Source organism: Sturnira hondurensis, unplaced genomic scaffold (genome assembly GCF_014824575.4).
Source record: "Sturnira hondurensis isolate 20B ecotype Veracruz unplaced genomic scaffold, ASM1482457v3 Scaffold0004136, whole genome shotgun sequence".
In the NCBI taxonomy this organism is placed as follows: domain Eukaryota; kingdom Metazoa; phylum Chordata; class Mammalia; order Chiroptera; family Phyllostomidae; genus Sturnira; species Sturnira hondurensis.
In genome coordinates, this window is record NW_028076767.1 from 48500246 (window position 1) to 48519313 (window position 19068).

General features: G+C 34.5%; 1 protein-coding gene and 1 long non-coding RNA gene across 3 annotated transcripts in view; both read left to right on the plus strand.

The window, feature by feature from the left end:
• Positions 1-19068, plus strand: part of GALNT3 (polypeptide N-acetylgalactosaminyltransferase 3) — a 66450-nt gene that overhangs the window by 31958 nt on the left and 15424 nt on the right. For both annotated transcript variants that reach the window (XM_037044557.1, XM_037044558.1), the window contains 6 exons: positions 1573-2196; positions 7096-7268; positions 11863-12012; positions 13883-14117; positions 14594-14711; positions 16222-16422. In XM_037044557.1, coding sequence (XP_036900452.1) covers positions 1682-2196; positions 7096-7268; positions 11863-12012; positions 13883-14117; positions 14594-14711; positions 16222-16422 — 1392 coding nt within the window. In that variant the 5' untranslated portion in view covers positions 1573-1681. The remainder of the gene's footprint in view (positions 1-1572; positions 2197-7095; positions 7269-11862; positions 12013-13882; positions 14118-14593; positions 14712-16221; positions 16423-19068) is intronic.
• LOC118985763 (uncharacterized) lies at positions 12532-13094 on the plus strand. The gene is made up of 2 exons (XR_005066190.1): positions 12532-12829; positions 13060-13094. It is a non-coding gene; the product is annotated as an uncharacterized LOC118985763 (long non-coding RNA).

Consider the following 19068-nt stretch of genomic DNA (forward strand, 5'->3'; position numbering starts at 1 on the left):
TTTCTCCTTCCCCTCCATGCTGCTTTCTTGGTCTCCTGTCATAGCACATACCAGGCTGCTTTTTGGTTGCCTAGAAATGTCATACTAGTTGTTGCTCCTTAAAGTAAGAGCTATCTATAATTTTATAGTCTCATCTTAGTAAAACAATTGACACATAAGAAATAACACAATAATTGTGTGGTTCTCAAACTCTTTATATTATGTCTTCAAACAATGCATGAAGTTCAGGAGGGCATTTTAACCTTTATGTCAGGCTCTTAAAGCCACCAAAGTTCAGAATTATTGGCATCTCATTTTTATGGGCAACATGATACATAATTGAGGTGTTCTCTGGAGCCAGTGTCCATTCCATACCAGAGAAAAATATAGAGCAGTCCGATTAGAAATACTAAATAGAATTAAGTGTGCATGTTCTGCCATTTTTGTTTATTCAGCTTAAAATTTCTTGCTAAATGCCAGAGACTCTATCTTAGAACTTGGTTTGCCTATTTTAAATTTAGTGATAACTTTGGAAGAGAAACCGAATAAAGTGCCAAAGTTAGTTTTCACTTCTATAAGTGACATTTTCCTTAAAATATGCTTGGGGAGGGCAGACTTTCAGGGAAGACAGGTCTAACCCTTTACCCCTACAAATTGTATGGTATGTAATTGTGTATTACAACCCCTCACATTACATTTTTTAAGCATCTTGAAGAAAATCAACTCTCGCTGTGATTCAGCCTGTTACCAGTGTCCTCCCCTCTCCCCCTTTCTTTTGCTCCTGGTGGCCTCTCTGTTTAGTAAACATGTTGCTCTGTTTTTAAGGTCAACAGTAAGCAGTATTTTATCAGGCCAAATATTGCTTTTGTAACTTGGTCTCTCTTCCCTCTTTAGAGATACTACAAGTAAAGCTTAATACCATTTTCTTTTTGCTATTAGATTTTGTATTTGTATGGTGTATTTTCATATTTGAAAATGGCTATTTTAATTAACAACAGATGCTCTTAACTTTCTAGTCTTTATTGATTCTGTCAGAATTCGCACGTACGGTACCATCAGTTCAGCAGATCTGGGAGAATTCCAGCTTACTTGTTGGAGATGCTGCTTTTGAATACTAATTGGTTTAGTTGGAGTAAAGGTTCATAGGTTATAGACAAACTTCATAAAATAAAGGGCAATATTTTGAAGGAATGGTTTGTTTCATTATGAATTCCTGCTTTCTTTGTAATCAGTTTAATGAAGTCCTTTGGTCCCTTGATGATCAAGTTAAGACACCTGCTTTTTGGACTCAAAATATACTTATAAAGATACTTTTATGCATATTATATAATAGTTGTTTGCCAGAGTTAAGGGAAATAGCTATTTACTGGAGATAAATCCCTAATACTTTATAGTCCTAGAAGACTGTTATTAAGTATAGCAATTGTGGTCTTCCAAAAGGGTAATTTCCCTGAGGGCAAGATATTTTTTGTATTTTTGTTAACAATAAGAGTATGTTTGTAACTCCTTTTCAGTTGTTGGTTGAATGAATGAATGGAACCATGCTGTCAGAAATGGAAAACTACTAATGTCATCTATCATTTCTGTTTATAGGTATTACCATTTAATGAAATCTTCTTGCCAGCAAATCTATGATAAAAAATATAAGTAGAAGAGGAAACTGTAACTGTTATTTGTCAAGTGACAAGCTTTCAATGTCAGAATGGCTCACCTAAAGCGGCTAGTGAAATTACATCTTAAAAGACATTACCATAAAAAGTTCTGGAAGCTTGGTGCAGTAATTTTTTTCTTCGTAATATTTTTGATTTTAATGCAAAGAGAAGTAAGTGTTCAGTATTCCAAAGAGGAATCAAAGATGGAAAGAAACATGAAAAACAAAAACAAGATGTTTGACTTAATGTTAGAAGCTGTAAACAATATTAAAGATGCAATGCCAAAAATGCAAATAGGAGCACCTGTCAGGCAAAACATTGATGCTGGTGAGAGACCCTGTTTGCAAGGATATTATACGGCAGCAGAACTGAAACCCATTCTTGACCGCCCACCTCAGGATTCTAACGCACCTGGTGCTTCTGGTAAAGCATTCAAGACAATCAGTCTAAGTATTGAAGAGCAGAAGGAAAAAGAACGGGGAGAAGCAAAACACTGTTTCAATGCTTTCGCAAGTGACAGGATTTCTTTACACCGAGATCTCGGACCAGATACTCGACCTCCTGAGTATGTGGAAGAGTATTCACTGTCTCCTCTTTATCATCAGGATTTGCAGGGAGGGCCTTTAACTAAGGAAATTGCTTGTTCTTTAGGCACTCTGAGAAAAAAAATAATCATCAACCATTAATCAGTTTATCTTTTTGTTTATTATTGCTGATATCAAATAATATATGTATTCTTGGTGATGGATTGAAAATTTGACAAGTTATTGTCTTAGAAATTAGAAAATTGAATTATTTATCTGACATCTATGGAATCACAAGTAACTTCTTTATTCTGAAATGCTTTAGTTTTCTCATCAGTTAAGGAAGAAATATGAGGAAATATTTATGGGAAATGTAGGAGATGGAGGAGTATATGACTATAGAATAGAAATGATTTTTAAAAAGTGCCAAAATATTGGAGCTGTTGGATAATAATATTTTATGAATTAAGTTACAGACTTTGTAGTTATTCTTTGTGCTATAATTATATTTCAGAATGACCCTGTGTCTTGTAGCCTTTCTTTTAAGGAATAATATTGTTATTACTGATTCAAATATGATTCTCTAGAGTTTTGTTGAATAAGTCCTGGCATTACAAGTTGTCTCCTCTTAGCTTCTGAGAGGCCAGCATTGCTTTTTATTGTCATTTGTTTACATGTTTATTTCAGGAATACAGTATTTTGATTAAGACTTCCCCCAGCTTCTACTGTGCTGGCTCTTTGTCCTTTGTTAACCATTTTGTTATCTTTGAGGCAGTGTTCAAGTGCTCTATTTGAACTGAAACAGCTAAAATGAATTTCCAGCACTTTCAAACCATCTGTAGAATTGTTAACAGTTTAAGACAGGCAAACTGTAAGCAGACAATGCCTACATACTTTGATTTCTGGTTGTAATAAAATTATATTTGGAAGTAAACCTAAAGAAAGCAACTTTGGTAGATTTAGGTCTATTGCTTCTCTCTTATTTTTCTAGATTTATGATCTGATTATAAACCCTGCTCCAACTGTGAATCCCTCAATGTTGAAGTTATATAGATGACATTTTTGCTGCTGTATTCTAATCTGTGTCATTCAAGATTAAGTTGCTTCTAATTCTTAAATGCATGTGTAAATCAACAAACGGATATGTATAAAGTATTCTAGCTGTTATAACAGGGTACAATTTTTGTTTTACATTAGTAGGTTAAAACACAGTATTGCATGTTACTGATTTGGGGAGAGCTCTTGGCTGAGAAGCAATTCACATCACAAATTAAGAAGCATGATGCTTATTCTTTGACATGACAGTCAGTGTCAGCTCAAGATAAGCTTTTGTTTCTCCCAATATAACAATATAAAACTATAGGCATATTCAGTACTGTTAATCGCTAAGTAAATGAGAAATAGCTAAGCACTTTTTTTGGATAAACATGGATATCCACAGCTGTGAAGATCTAATACTTTTTAAAAAATTTATTGTTGTTCAATTACAGTTATCCCCATTTTCCTCTCATTGCTCTCCCCTGCTCTGCCCACCCCCTCCCTCCCTTCTACATCCATTCCTTCCCCCCTCATCCCCCTCATTGTTCTTGTCCATAGGTCCTTTATGTACATGTTTCTCAACTTGAAACTTCCCTTTCTTTCCCTGTTACGACCCTGATCCCTCCCCTCTAGTCACTATCTTGTTTGTTCTTTATTTCCATGTCTCTGGTTATATTTTGCTTATTTGTTTATTTTGTTGAGTAAGTTTCACTTATAGGTGAGATCATATGGTATTTGTCCCTCAATGCCTGGCTTATTTCACTTAGCATAATATACTCGAGTTCTATCCATGCTGTCCTGAAGGGTAGGAGTTCCTTTCTTTCTGCTATGTAGTATTCCATTTTGTAAATATACCACAGTTTTTTGATCCACTCACTTAGCCATGGTCATTTAAGTTGTTCCCAGCTGTTGTAAATAACGCTGCCATGAAATACTGTCTTCCTTTAAATTTAACCTCTTTCAGCAAAAAACACATTTTTCTGAAGAATTTCTAATCTTCTTGCTCACTAGAAATTTAGATCCAGTTTCTCCCAAAGCCAGATGGTCATGTGACTGATTAACTAATTTTCTATATGCTAAAATTTTAAATGGTTTTGACATATGCACTCATTTTGACAAGGTATTTAATTTCCCTATTTTAAATGACTTGTAAAACAGTTTTTAAAGCATAAGTTCAACATCAAAATTGTTTCAGGATAAATTAAAGTAAGGTTTATGAAATCGTATTATGAAATTTTACTACCACTTGCATTAATGATATTACATAACACTTTTACTTGATATCAGTCAAGCAAATAAATTCTATCTTAAACTGGGGGAAAGTGCTATAAGATTAAAATGATAACATTTTATTAGTGTGTTTCTGTGAAGTTTTAGACTCTAAATCTTCAAAAAAATTTTTGTAATTCTTGATCGATATTATATTAGTTACATGGCAAATAAATGTAGGGAAACATTTTTAAAAAATATTTTATTTACTTATTTTTAGAGAGAGGGGAAGGGAAGTAGAAAGAGTGGGAGAGAAACATCAATGTGTGATTGCCTCTCATGTGTCCCCTACTAGGGACCTGGCCTGCAACTCAGGTATGTGCCCTGACTGGGACTCGAACCAGCGACCCTTTGCTTTACAGGCCCATGCTCAATCCACTGAGCTAAACCAGCCAGGGTGAAACATTTTTTTTTTTTTTAATTCTGAAAGTCTCCCCAGCAAATGTTTATAAGACAAATAGTTAAAATTACCTTTTTTCTTAAAAAAAGAAAATATTATTATATGAAGTTGTTCATAATTTTTTACTTACAGTTTATGTTGGTTTTTACACCTTTAAAGATTCAAGCTTATATTTAGTCATTTGTCGCTGTGTAATTAAGAGTACATGTGAATAGTAGTTTCTGTTTGGACATTATTTTTAATTTGTAGTTTTTCCAAAATTCAATTTAGAATAAATCATTTCCTTTCATCTACCAATGAGCTTGAATGTGATTATTTGCTTCTGATTCTGTATATATATTACACTTTGAAATAACAAAGTGATAGAGAGCAAAATCACTTTCACCCAGTCACTTCCTCTTTTTTCTACTCAATTGTGTTGACACCCTCTCAATACTCCATTCCCAGTCTAATCCCTTTTTCAGCACTACAAATATTCCACTCTAATGACCTCTCAGAAGAGAATCTAAAATGCATCCATATTGAGATTTGGATACAAAAGCAATGAATGAGAATCTATAGGATGTCTCTTTTTTAGGACAGCAGTCCCAGGCTTCTGGCACCATACAAGATGCTCTGGTTTCCTCACGGCCTGGGCAGAGCTACTGAAGTGTTCTGGGCCTTTATCTCCTTGAGTGAATGATTTACTTTCTTCTCTTTGGATTAGAATAGCACTGTTTGATTGTTCACACACTTACTTTTAAGTGCCTTTTGACTCTATGGGGGAATTTTTTGTAATCTGTTGTCTGAAATTATGCAACCACTTACAGTTTTTAAGTGAAGTTAAAGATAAACTTTTTTTGTTTATCTATCTTTACCATAGACCTCACATGTTGTATGTTCCAAGTTCATTCTGTTTGGTTTTACAATGTTTTGAAGCCCTCTTCTACACGTTATTTTGTTTGATTGCCACCTTAACTCATTAGGCCAGGGGGCTGTGGTCACCTCTAGTCTCAAAGCCCGGAGGTTATGCAGGTCCACCCATACCCCAGTGCTTCATAAGAAGATTATTTTCACTAAGGAAGTGAACTAAGATGCCATTGATTATAATACTGTTATGGAAATAAAGTAAAAATTAATTTAAAACTAATGGTTAAGGATAATGAGTAGGACAGTGCCATTTATCAGTTATAAAGACCTAGAGTCTCTGTCCTTGTGCCTATCAATGTTTTATGCGGCGACAGAAGCACAGGACTATTTTTTTAAGATTTTATTTATCCATTTTTAGAGAGTGGAAGAGAGGGAGGAAGTGAGGGAGAGAAACCTTAATGTGTGGGTACCTCCTACATCCCCCGCCTGAGGACCTGGCCCACAACCTAGTCATTGTGCCCTGACTGGGAATTGAACCAGCAACCCCTGGCCCGCAGGCCGGCACACAATCCACTGAGCCACACAGGCCAGGGCTAGAGGCACAGGACTTTTATTATGGATTTAGGACTTTTATTTTAGATTTCTAAATGTTTTTTAAAGAAATATTTAATTCAAATGCTAAATCTCATTTAATTAAACAATAGCCTGGATTATTGACGCAAAATCTTTAAAAGAATGGATATAGCATATGGTAGGAACTAAAGTGTTGCTGAATGATGAAAATCCTAAGAAAAAAGGTTTATAGTAAGCTGTATTTTCCCTTTTTGTTCAAATATAGATTAAGTAAATTGATTAAATAAACTTGGAAAATATTACACACCTAGGAAAGTATCAAGTTTAAACAAATTTATATACATTTAAAGAAATCTGTACAAACATGAATATTAATTTTAATAAAATTGCAGTTTTAAAAATTTAAATGAGAAAATATGATTTCTACAAGGATGAAACACTTGGTTTACATTTGACCAATTACAAGTATTTGCCATTTTTACAGGTTGTCTCACCTCTATGTTATTTTCTTTATTTAAAATGTTATTTGTGTTTAAAATTATATTGTAGAGAATGTTTACTATAGTGTGTTCTAATCCTTGACGTGTAGTCCATATCTGTGGACATGATCTCTGGGTGAGTGGTCTGCTTGTAAACTTTTTTGTTTTGATCTACTTAAATTTATATAGCATTAAGATCATCTTATATAGTTAAAAAAAACAAACACTATTCACTATTATTTCTACAGTGAACAAAGTTAAACAATAATTTTGGTAATGGTATAGCTGAAATAAAGTAGTAAAATTAATCATTGTTCTTCGACTTTTTCTAGATGTATTGAACAAAAATTTAAGCGCTGCCCTCCCCTGCCCACCACCAGTGTCATAATAGTTTTTCATAATGAAGCATGGTCCACGCTGCTTAGGACTGTCTACAGTGTGCTCTATTCTTCACCCGCCATACTGCTGAAGGAAATCATTTTGGTGGATGATGCTAGTGTAGATGGTAAGAAAGCATATGCAAATTAGATTGTTTCCCAAAGCCATATGGTGTTGTTTAAAGTCTATTTAGTTATATTGCACTCTCTGAATACCATTTCAGAGCTTGAATATAATAGCTTGGATGGTATATATAGTAGATGAGAGTAGAATCTAAGGGTATTCATATTCACATATATTACTCTTCAGTAATGTATGAAACATCATTATTCATAACTTTGTAGCCCTTGATGTAACACTGTTATTGTAAGGCACAATAGTTAAGAGCACGGACATGAGCCTCAGACCAGGCTGCCTTGGTGTGAATCCCTGCTCTGGTCCTAACCAGCTATGTGACGTGGGTAAATTATTTAATGCCCCCATGCTTCAGTTTCACTATCTGTAAAATGGGGAAAATGCCACATTTCATCGAATTGGTTGTATGATATGTCATTAGTTTATAAACCACTAGTATAAAAAGCTCTCACCACCAATTAAACTAAGATGCCATTGATTATAAGAATTATTTAATTGTGCAGCTTAGAACGGAGGAAATCCATAAACAGCACATAATTCTTAGGGTTGTTTTGAAAACTAGATAAGTTCATATAAATAATATGTAATTAATAATATAAATGAGTAGTTAAAAACCACTAATTGGTAACCACATCCTGTTTTATTTTGGCTCTTAAATTTTCCAATATTGTTTACAAAGTTAGCCAAATTCTTTAATGGATTACCACCTAAAATCACAAGTCAAGAAGCAGTTACTAAATTACACATTTTAAATTGGAATCACAAGGCTGATCTGACAAATATAGCAATTTTCTGAATACCAATTTTCAAAGATTGCAAGCATTTTAAATACCAAACAGATATAGATTATTTCAATGATTACAAAATTATTCTTGAATGAGCCTCAACTGGGAACTGAACCAGTGGCCCCTGGCCTGCAAGCCAGAACACAATCCCCTGAGCCACACAGGCCAGGGATAGAGGCACGGGACTTTTCGAGTTTAGAGCCAGATCCCTTAAGGTCAAACTCCAGCTTCAACACTCATTAGCTGTTTACTCATCTGTCAAATTGGGTTGATATTCTTTCATCAGATCCAAAGCAACATCTGTGATCAGATAAACCATTACTTTATGTACTATGAGAAAGAAAAAAGACATTGCATATTAAGTGACACATTATCAATTATATCTTGAGACTTTAGAAATGGGAATAAGTGAATAAAACATGAAATTATTAACTTTTATTTCTAATATACAATTTATTTAAATATATGTATAATTCTAAACACCCCTATGGTTTGAAAATAAAAACTTTTGAGGGAATTGAAATTGTGTTCTCAAGTTAAGTTAGCATCAAGGTAGAATAAGGTTGCCTGTCACAGGGAGATTTTTGACCTGGATGTAAGACAAACTCTCCAAATGAGGAAATTTTATAATTCACATCCTGACACTTTATGCAGATCTCTGATCTGAATCCTTAATCCTCTGACCCAGGCTGCTTTACCACTCAGTTGTAATCAGCTAATTTATTTACTGCCGCATCTGTTCTGAACTTAATCTTTCCATTTGGACTTCAGTCCATAGAGTGTAAGTGACAACTGATTAACTTCTGCACACCCTCATGTTTTACCTTAAAAAAAACAACAACTTTGTCTTAGGTATTTTTCCCCCTTTGGTTTTTTTTTCTATTTTAATATTTTGTTTATTTTTAGAGAGAGGGGATGGCAAGGAGAAAGAGTGGGAGAGAAACATCAATGTGTGGTTGCCCCTCATGTGTCCCTTACTGGCGACCTGGCCTGCAACCTAGGCATGTGCCCTGACTGGGAATCGAACTGGCAACCCTTTGCTTCATGGTCCCATGCTCAATCCACTGAACTACACCAGCCAGGGCCCTCTTTGGTTTCTTAAACTTTATTCTCAGAGATGAATTTATTTTGCTTGATTTTTCAAGTAGTGAGAAAATAGGGGTACAGTAAGGCAGTTACTTTTTGTAAGTCGTCAAATGAAGGAAAATTTATTATTCAATTGCACAAAGAAAATTAATAGAATTAAAGGAAATCAGAATGAATATCAGAAAGTTATATCCATTCATAATCTTCCTGTTTCAATCATTTTAGTATTTTTCTTTTTAAATCACTATCTCAATAAATATAGAATATTTGTCTAAACATTCTGACCCATGTCAGAAATCCAGTTTTGAAATCTAATATTGTCACATAACATCATTATTAACTCATTTCTTTTACCTGTAAAACTTTATTTTTTTTTAATGACAATTATGGGCTAGATGCATTTTACTTAACCACTTATCTTTATTCACCTTATATTACTGTATGTTATGGTGCAATGAATATCGTTGTACTTCTGTTATTTTCCTTCTTTTGAATTATATCTTTGGGTAGGTTAGAATTGGACCTACTCGATCAAAAGGGTCTGAATATTTTTATAATTTTTATAGCAATTAACAATAGATTTGGAACAGTTCTCTTGGTGAGGGCTGTCTTTGCATGCTGGTGTAGTAAGTAGTGTATCTCAATGAATCAGACAAAGAGCTGTCTAATGAAAACCCACAGTGGAAAATGTGTCACTCACTACTTGTCTTAAGAAGTTGTGTAGTAGAAACCACAGTCCCTGATTTCAGGTGGCTTAAGGAAAAGCAGCATTAAAATGGGGATAATCAAGTAACACACAGAGTTAAATACCAACGACAGCAAAACAGAAGATAATCAACATTTACCCAAGCATAGGCCCTGTCTAAAAAGCTTTAGTTATCTCTCATTTTATCCTCCCAACAACCCCCTGTGAGAGTCAATCCTATTATCCCCATTTTATAGACAAAGAAACCGAGTTACAGAAAGGTAAAATAACATGCCCAAAGTCACACAGCTAAAAGTAATGGTGCTATAAATTGAACCCAGGAGGTCTGATTTTATAGCTTTGTGTTCTTAACCTCAAAAAAATCAGGGTGTAGATGGGGACTAAATCTAGGGGGCAGGTAAGAATTCATTGGAAGTTTGAAAGATGTAGGTAAATAAAAATGTCTTAAATTCCAACAATTTATTGGCCCATTTTTTGGAAGGAATCTGTAGTGACTCCATTTTAAAAAAAATCCACATTGATATCTTTGGAATGTTTTTATTAGTTTCTATTTTACAAGTCCATCATTAAAGTGGAGATGTCCATGATTATATTTTAATACAGATTATAATTCTGCTTGTTGTCTTCAGAAAATTAATTCTGAGGTACTTAGATGTTAAAAAAGTTAATCCATTACTCTGAAGCAACAATATTTATATTTATTTTTCCTCAAAAATTGTTCCTAGACTCTCATTTCCTTTATGAATGTTTAAGTTTTGAATAAGCAACTCTGTTATCTGCACCGCTAAAGAACTAAAATACAATCATAAATGAAGCCATCTACATTTGCTTCTGAAATCTGGCAGGAAGAAGCAAACATCTACCATAGGACATTTATGTTTTCAGTATTCCCTAATCTTTTTGAGGCTATTCTGTGGTCCCAAGAAGCCCACTGGAACCATTGCATTATATATTCAACAAGAAATCAAAATGTAGTGATGAAAAGCAGACTTAACAAATTGTTTGAAAATATGAACACTTACCTGACTTGATTAATGTTTTCTTTTACCTATTGTCTTAACTCTTGCTTATAATGTGTCTCATTCCAAATGAAACATTGAATATCTTTTTAAATGGTACTTTTTAAAAAAATTTTATTTACTTATCTTTAGAGGGGAAGGGAAGGAGAGAAATATCAATGTATGGTTGCCTCTCGTGAGTCCCCTGCTGGGAACTGGCCTGCAACCCAGGCATGTGCCCTGACTGGGAATTGAACCCTGATCCTTTGTTTTGCAGGCCCCCGCTCAATCCATTGAGCTACACCAGCCAGGGCAAAACATTGAATATCTTATATTATATATCTATTATTAAAATTTTGCTTGTTTTTAGCTTCATTCCTCATTTACATGCCCCATTATTCTTTCATATTTTTACTGGAAAAAATTCCGTGTCAGGAGACTCTAAGGCTTTCAAAATTTTTCTGCTGAATCTGTAGAAATATCCCCAAATTGCTGTAGCACTGGACTTTCTTATGTACTTTTTGCTCATCATTTTGGTCTTAAGTTATTTTGATCACTGCCTGAGTATGAGAGAATCCTTTTGATGCTTGGCATTTTTCTTAAAATTTCCAAAAATCAATAACAATTTTTAAAAGCATCAAATATCTTTTTGGCTAAATTTAGTTTCTTTACTCCCTTAGTTAATTTTCTCTAAATAAATCCTTTGAATTCCTGGCATTCACTGCATTTGAAGTATCTCATTTTGCCCCAAATTATTGATGTGGCAATATACAGAATATGTGTTACAATGTTATATTTCACAGTACATTCAGAAGTTAAGATTTGTCATATATAGCTTTTTTCAATAAAGAGTTAAAGATGTAATTTTCATCTTAATAGAAGAATGTGTGTAACTGTTAAGATTACTGTCAATGTAGAGCTATTATTGCCCTGTGGTTTCTTCATTAGCTTTTGTGTCACATGAAAATAAACTTAAGAAGAGTTAATCTTGATTTGTTTTTTTTCTTACAGAGTACTTACACGATAAACTAGAGGACTATATAAAGCAATTTTCTATAGTAAAAATAGTCAGACAAAGAGAGAGAAAAGGTCTGATCACTGCACGGTTGCTAGGAGCAACAGTAGCAACAGCTGACACCCTCACATTTTTAGATGCTCACTGTAAGTATAAATGTGCAGACACAGTTGTAACATTTTTCCTTCCCCAACCCCCTCATTTAAAAGGTAAGGAAGCTCTTTCTTTAGATGCCTAATTGCATTTTCTTTAACATCATTTTCAACTGGGGATGATAGGAATTGACAGCCCAAGCAGATTACAGCTCTGCCTAGACCCTTCCTTTTCCTTATGCAGATTTCTTACCTTCTTGGTGAAGGAGGCTCCTCAGCTTTAACGCCTTCCAGTGATCAGCTTCCCAAGTGAGTTATCCTTGCCTGGGATTTTTTTCATGTGCTCCTTCTGTTAAAAAACGAAAAGGAAGAAAAAAGAAAAAAAGAAAGTGTGGTAGTATTTTTTTCCTTGTTCTTGATTCCTACACTTGAAAATAAGTGAGAGTTTTGTTTGTTTAAAATGTAGTCAACCTTATCCTTAAACTTTGTCCCTGAACCAACAGTTTTAAGTTGCGTGTTTCAGTTCTTCCCCTCCCAGCTGCTGGTGTTTCTCCCATGAAGATTGTCGGTGTTTGTTGCTGGTGGGATTTTTTGTTCCTTTCTATTTTAATGTTTTTTTCTCAGTTTCAATCATTTTAGATAAAGTATTTGGAAGGTGTTTTAGAGTCAATGTTTAATGTACACGTTAGGTATTACTAAAATGTCCTTTTGTCCCTTGAGCTGTAAGTTTGGTAAGTGTTAACTTTTTCTGAGAGTTTAGCTTTAAATTTGCCAGCCCTTGGTTGTGTCTAATCCAGCAAATGATATCCAGCTTACACTAATTCTCACAGTAGGGCTTTTGGAATTTCTGAAGTCTCTTTAGAACTAACAGGTCCGATATTCTTTTTTTTTTTAAGATTTCATTTATTTATTTATCTTTAGAGGGGAAGGAGAGAGGGAGAGAAACATCAATGTATGGTTGCTTTTTGTGCATCCCCTGCTGGTAGTTAGCCTGCAAGGAACCGGCCTGCAACACAGGCATGTGCCCTGACTGGGAATCGAACCGCGATCGTCTGGTTCGCAGGCCCACGCTCAATCCACTGAGCTACACCAGCCAGGCAGGTCCGATATTCTTTTACTACCAGCCACTTAAAAAATGAATAGAGATAGAAGGTAATCAAAGAGAGGTGATTTTAAAAGGAAATGGTCCATTCTCCAGTGTTCCCTCTCTTGGTCCAAAGTTACAATAACGTCAGACTGGGCATTCTTCTCCTCCAGGCAAAAGTGTTTGATGTTTCTCCTGGACTGTGACCGCCAAACTCCCCTTGATGGGAGCCCTGAGTAGGACTGCACATGCTGGCCTCTCCTGAACTCTGTTTTGTGAGACAGCCTGGCCTGGGACCAGGACCCAGAATTTTCACAGCATTCCTTTGTTCTGCTTTACATTAAGGCTGGTACAGGTTTGCATGGTCCTTTCCAACTGCTAAAGTCAGAATATTCTCACTCCTTAACTTACTTTCTCCTAAGATCCAGTCAGAGAAATGAACATTTTAATTACTATTTTTTACTCAGGGAGACAAGTTTAAGTCAGTCAGAACACATTTGGAGCTAGGTGGTATGGATCAGCAAAAAGTTATTTTTGACTGATGGCCCGTTAGAAAGAGAAACGCCTCATCTGAAACTTAAATACACCAGTATCATTTTGTTGCCTTTTAAAGGTGAAACACAGATCATCATCTGTAGGAAAGCTTTCCTAACAATGCTGAATCTTGCTTCACTCCTTAAAATCTTACCCTAATCTCACAAGAAACCTTTAAGACATCTGCCCCCTTGTGAATGTTCTGAACACAAATGACTTCGTTCTCATTTTTCTGTAAACTTCCCCAAAACAAAAGAGAAACGCGGAGTGTCTTCAACAAATTAATTAGAATTGTATTCCTTCTAGGTGAGTGTTTCTATGGCTGGTTAGAACCTTTGTTGGCCAGAATAGCTGAGAACTACACGGCTGTTGTGAGTCCCGATATTGCATCCATAGATATGAACACATTTGAATTCAACAAACCTTCTCCGTATGGGATTAACCACAACCGCGGCAATTTCGACTGGAGCCTCTCCTTTGGCTGGGAGGCACTTCCTGATCATGAGAGACAGAGAAGGAAGGATGAAACCTACCCCATTAAGTAAGATGATTGCTCACAAAGTCCTATATAGAGAGTTCCATTATTTGAATATGTATGTGCGCTTTGCTGTTTACAGTAATTGCCTCCATGGTAATTCACCCTAACAAAATACAGAACACACACATTCTATATGTAGAGAATAGAGAATTCATGTATTTATGTACTTACACATCATGTTACTGAGTAAGAAGGAGAATTAGGCGAACTCTTATGCCTCCTTCATAATTATTACTTAAGAATCATTAAGCTTGTTTAGAAGATACTTAATAATTTTACTCTATAGGGAAAGGAGACTTAAAGTATCCCCTCCCCGGCTAGACTTTAAAGATACAATTTTCAGTTTTTATTAAACTATGAAAGAGCTTTGAAATTGGGATCGCTCTTTGATATGTTTGTGAATTTGATTCAATTTCCCTTTATGTTATTTTTTCTTATTTGGTTTTGATAATAAAGTTGGACAATGGATTATTTTTCAGAACACCCACTTTTGCAGGAGGTCTTTTTTCCATATCAAAAGAATACTTTGAATATATTGGAACTTATGATGAAGAAATGGAAATCTGGGGAGGTGAAAATATAGAAATGTCTTTCAGAGTAAGTTGATAAACATTGTGTATGTGTTAAACAATGACATATATTTTGTTCTAATGGGCTGATACAGATTACCATGGATATATGCTGTCTTTAGTTTTTGTGCTTTCTAAAATTAAATTGCTGGGACTTTTAGCATAGGATGTTTCCTTTTAAAATGTAATTTAATATATTTATTCATTGCTGCCAATGTAACAAGAAGAGTCCATTAAATGCCTGTGTCCAGGCAATAACACCAATTAATGCACTTGAAGCTACTGAATTCCAGCCAAGATAAATATAATTAAATCTAGTGCTTCAGGAAATAAGGTGATTATCAAGGGAGTCAGAATGAAAAAAAAAGCACATTTATGTATAATTTTAAAGGACATTGAACTCAACTCTTTGGATTAAATGAGATTTTCTTTTTCCCCTCCCTATACATATGAAAAGTTAATATGAGAAACAAAACAAAGGCTTTGGATGGTCTCCACATGTACTTACTTGATTTTATGAATTCATTGGCTGTAATAACTTTGTCATTCATTTTGTATCCCCTAGGCAGGAATGTAGTGGAAAAAATAACTGAACTAGGAGTTAGGAGATTTAAGTTTTGGCTCGGAATCCATCACATAATGGCAGTGACAATCTTAGCCAAGTTTGAACTGCTTAAAGCCAGAGATCTTGTTTTATTCATTTCGCGTATTCCCAGCCCCTAACACATGTTAGATCTCAGGCGCAGTTTGTTAACTTGAACATATCACCGAGTTTTCTCATTTGTTTAAAAGAGAGGGGCAGAAAGGGAGAATATGATCACTTGCCCTAGTACAATCTAGTAAACATGACTTAATTTTAGATGTTTTGCTTAGAAGTTTAGATTATTTATGGCAGAATTGATTGTCAACATATTTAACTGAATAGGTATTGATTTAATGGTTTGCATTTTATTTATTTAGAGTTAATGCAGGGAAGGTTTTTTTTTTACTATCTCTAGTTAGGTTGTTTTGTTTTGTTTTGTTTTGTTTACAAATACCAATTACTTTATAAGTGTAATAGATTTTACTTTGGTAATTATGATGATCTGGAATCATGTTCTTGCCTAAAATTTGAATAAAGAAGGGATAAATAGAGTGTGGGCTCACTAACTCAACAATGCTACTTCATCCCGTAGAAGACTGTTGTTCGAGTGAAGTAACTATACAAGTAGCGTAAGAAGGTGGAAGTCAAATGTGGAAGAGCCTTTGCTCTCCCGTGTATAGTACAGAGTTTGTGTAATTATTTGAAAAAAGTTTGGGATTCATTTTTATGAAAGATCTGAAGTCAGTATTTTGTTAAATTTCTAAAAATATGCTTTTGTCAACTTCAGTATACCATTAAATAAAGCGGTCCTTTATATTTAAGAACTTGAGTTGTGAAGTTGTGATACACCTCTTTTCTATATTTTGCTTTTATTAATATCTTAAAGGTGAACTTAAAGCAGCACTTTGATTTTCCTAAAATACTGTAAATTTAAACAAATATCATTAATTATCAGGTATGGCAATGTGGTGGGCAGTTGGAGATTATGCCTTGCTCTGTTGTTGGACATGTTTTTCGCAGCAAAAGCCCTCATACCTTTCCAAAAGGCACTCAGGTGATTGCTCGCAACCAAGTTCGCCTTGCAGAAGTCTGGATGGATGAATACAAGGAAATATTTTATAGGAGAAACACAGATGCAGCAAAAATTGTTAAACAAGTAAGTTATAGATAAATAGTTAAATTACAATACAAATTCACTCCCAGGTTCACATGTTCTTTTACTTATTTGAGTGAACTCAGGTACAAAATTATTTTAATATAACCTTTATTGTATCTTTTTCCATTACCATTTAGTCCCCTTATATCCCACTCCTGCCAGTAATCACCACAATGTTGTCCATGTCCAAGTTCTTCATTAATTTTGGATACTAAGCCCTCATCAGATGTATCAGTGAATATGTTCCCTCATATTCACTCTCATATTCTTGTCTTTTTAATTTGTTGATGATATCCTTTGCTGTACAAAAACTTTTCAGTTTTATATAGTCACATTTGTTTATTTTCTTTTTTGTTTTCCTTGCCTGTAGAGATGTGTCCGATAAAATATTGCAAAGAGCAATGTCTGAGATTTGGCTGCCTAAGTTTTCTTCTAGGATTTTTATGGTTTGGAGTCCAGTGTTAAGTCTTTCATCCATTTTGAATTTATTCTTGTGTGTGATATAAGAAGGTAGCCTAGTTCCATTTTTCTGTATGTATCTGTCCAATTTTCCCAACACCATTTATTGAATATCTTTAGCCCATTGTGTATGCTTGCTTCCTCTGTCGAATATTAATTGACTATAGAGGTGTGAGTTTCTTTCCAGGATTTCTGTTGTGTTCCATTTATCTATGTGTCTGTTTTTATGCCAGTACCATGCTTTTGAATTAGTATGGCCTATTCTAGTATACTGTATTTTGCAATGTATAATACTCACCCATATTTTTGGGCCTTATCTTTCCAGAAAAAAAAAGTTTGTTTTACTTTTTTAATTCCATTATCTATTTATTTATATTTAAATACTTGTTTTTTGTATTATAAAGGAATTTTAGCATTTATTTTAACATATTATGGTACAAGAAATATTATGTAACAAATAATTATAAGCATAAGAACAGACACAAGGTATAAGAAATGTTATGTATACTGCCCATGTATAATGCACATTCTTACATTTTCCTTAAAAATTTGAGCAAAAAGTGCACATTATACAGGCCCAAACACTGTCATTTGGTATTAGGTAGCATGGTTCTTCCAACTATGTTCTTCTTTCTCAGGATCACTGTTGCTATGCAGGGCTTTTTCTGGCTCCATCTAAGTTTTTGAAATATTTGTTCTAGTTCTGTGATATACATCGTTGGAATCTTGATTGGAATTGCATTGAATCTGTAGATTGCTTTGGGTAGTATGGACATTTAATGATGTTAATTCTTTCAATTCATGAACAGCGTATATGCTTTTACTTATTTGTTTCTTCTTCAGTTTCTTTCTTCAGTGTCTTATAATTTTCTAAAAACAGGCCTCTCACATCCTTGGTTAGATTTATTCCTAGGTATTTTATTCTTTTTGTAGCAATTGAGAATGGGATTATTTGCTTAATTTCCCTCTCTGTTAGTTCATTTTTGGCATAAAAAATAAAACGGATTTCTGGATATTAACTTTATATCCTGTTACTTTGCTGAATTAATTTATCAGTTCTAGTAGTTTGTTAGTGGAATCTTTGGGATTCTTTATGTACAGTATCCTGTCATCAGCCAGTAGTGACAGGTTTACTTCCTCCTTTTTCATTTGGATGTCTTTTATTTCTTCTATTTGTCTGACCACTGTGGCTAGGTCTTCCAGTAGTATGCTGAATAAGAGATGTGAAAGCAAACATCCCTGTCTCATTTCTGATCTTAAAGGGATCATTGCAGTTTTTTCCCCACTGAGTATGGTGCTGGCAGTAGGTTTCTTATATATGACCGTTATTGCATTTAGGTATGTTCCCTCTATTCCCACATTGCTGAGACTTTTATCATAAATGGGTACTGAATTTTATCAAGTGCTTTATCAAGTGATTTTATTGATATGATCAGGTGGTNTTTCATTTGGATGTCTTTTATTTCTTCTATTTGTCTGATCACTGTGGCTAGGTCTTCCAGTAGTATGCTGAATAAGAGAGGTGAAAGCAAACATCCCTGTCTCATTTCTGATCTTAAAGGGATCATTGCAGTTTTTTCCCCACTGAGTATGGTGCTGGCAGTGGGTTTCTTATATATGACCTTTATTGCATTTAGGTATGTTCCTTCTATTCCCACATTGCTGAGACTTTTATCATAAATGGGTACTGAATTTTATCAAGTGCTTTATCAAGTGATTTTATTGATATGATCAGGTGGTTTATATCCTTCACTTTGTTTATGTGGCATATCACACTTATTGATTTGAGAATGTTGTACCAAACTTGCATTCCCAGAATAAAACCCACTTGATCACTGTGTATGGTCTTTCTGATGCATTGCTGTATTCAGTTTGCTTATATTTTGTTGAGGATTTTAGTGTCTATGTTCATCAGGGATATTGACTTATATTTTTCTTTCTTTGTAATGTTTTAATCTGGTTTTGAAATTAGGATAATGCTACCTCATACAATGAGTTTGGGAGCCGTCCCTCTTTTTGAATTTTATGAAATACTTTGAGAAGCAGAGGTGTTAGTTCTTAGAAATTTGGGTACAATTCACCTGTGAAGCTATTGGCCCAGACCTTTTGTTTGTTGGGAGGTTTTTATCAGTCCTTCAATTTCACTAGATGTAATTTGTCTATTCAGATTCTCTTGATTCTTCCTGA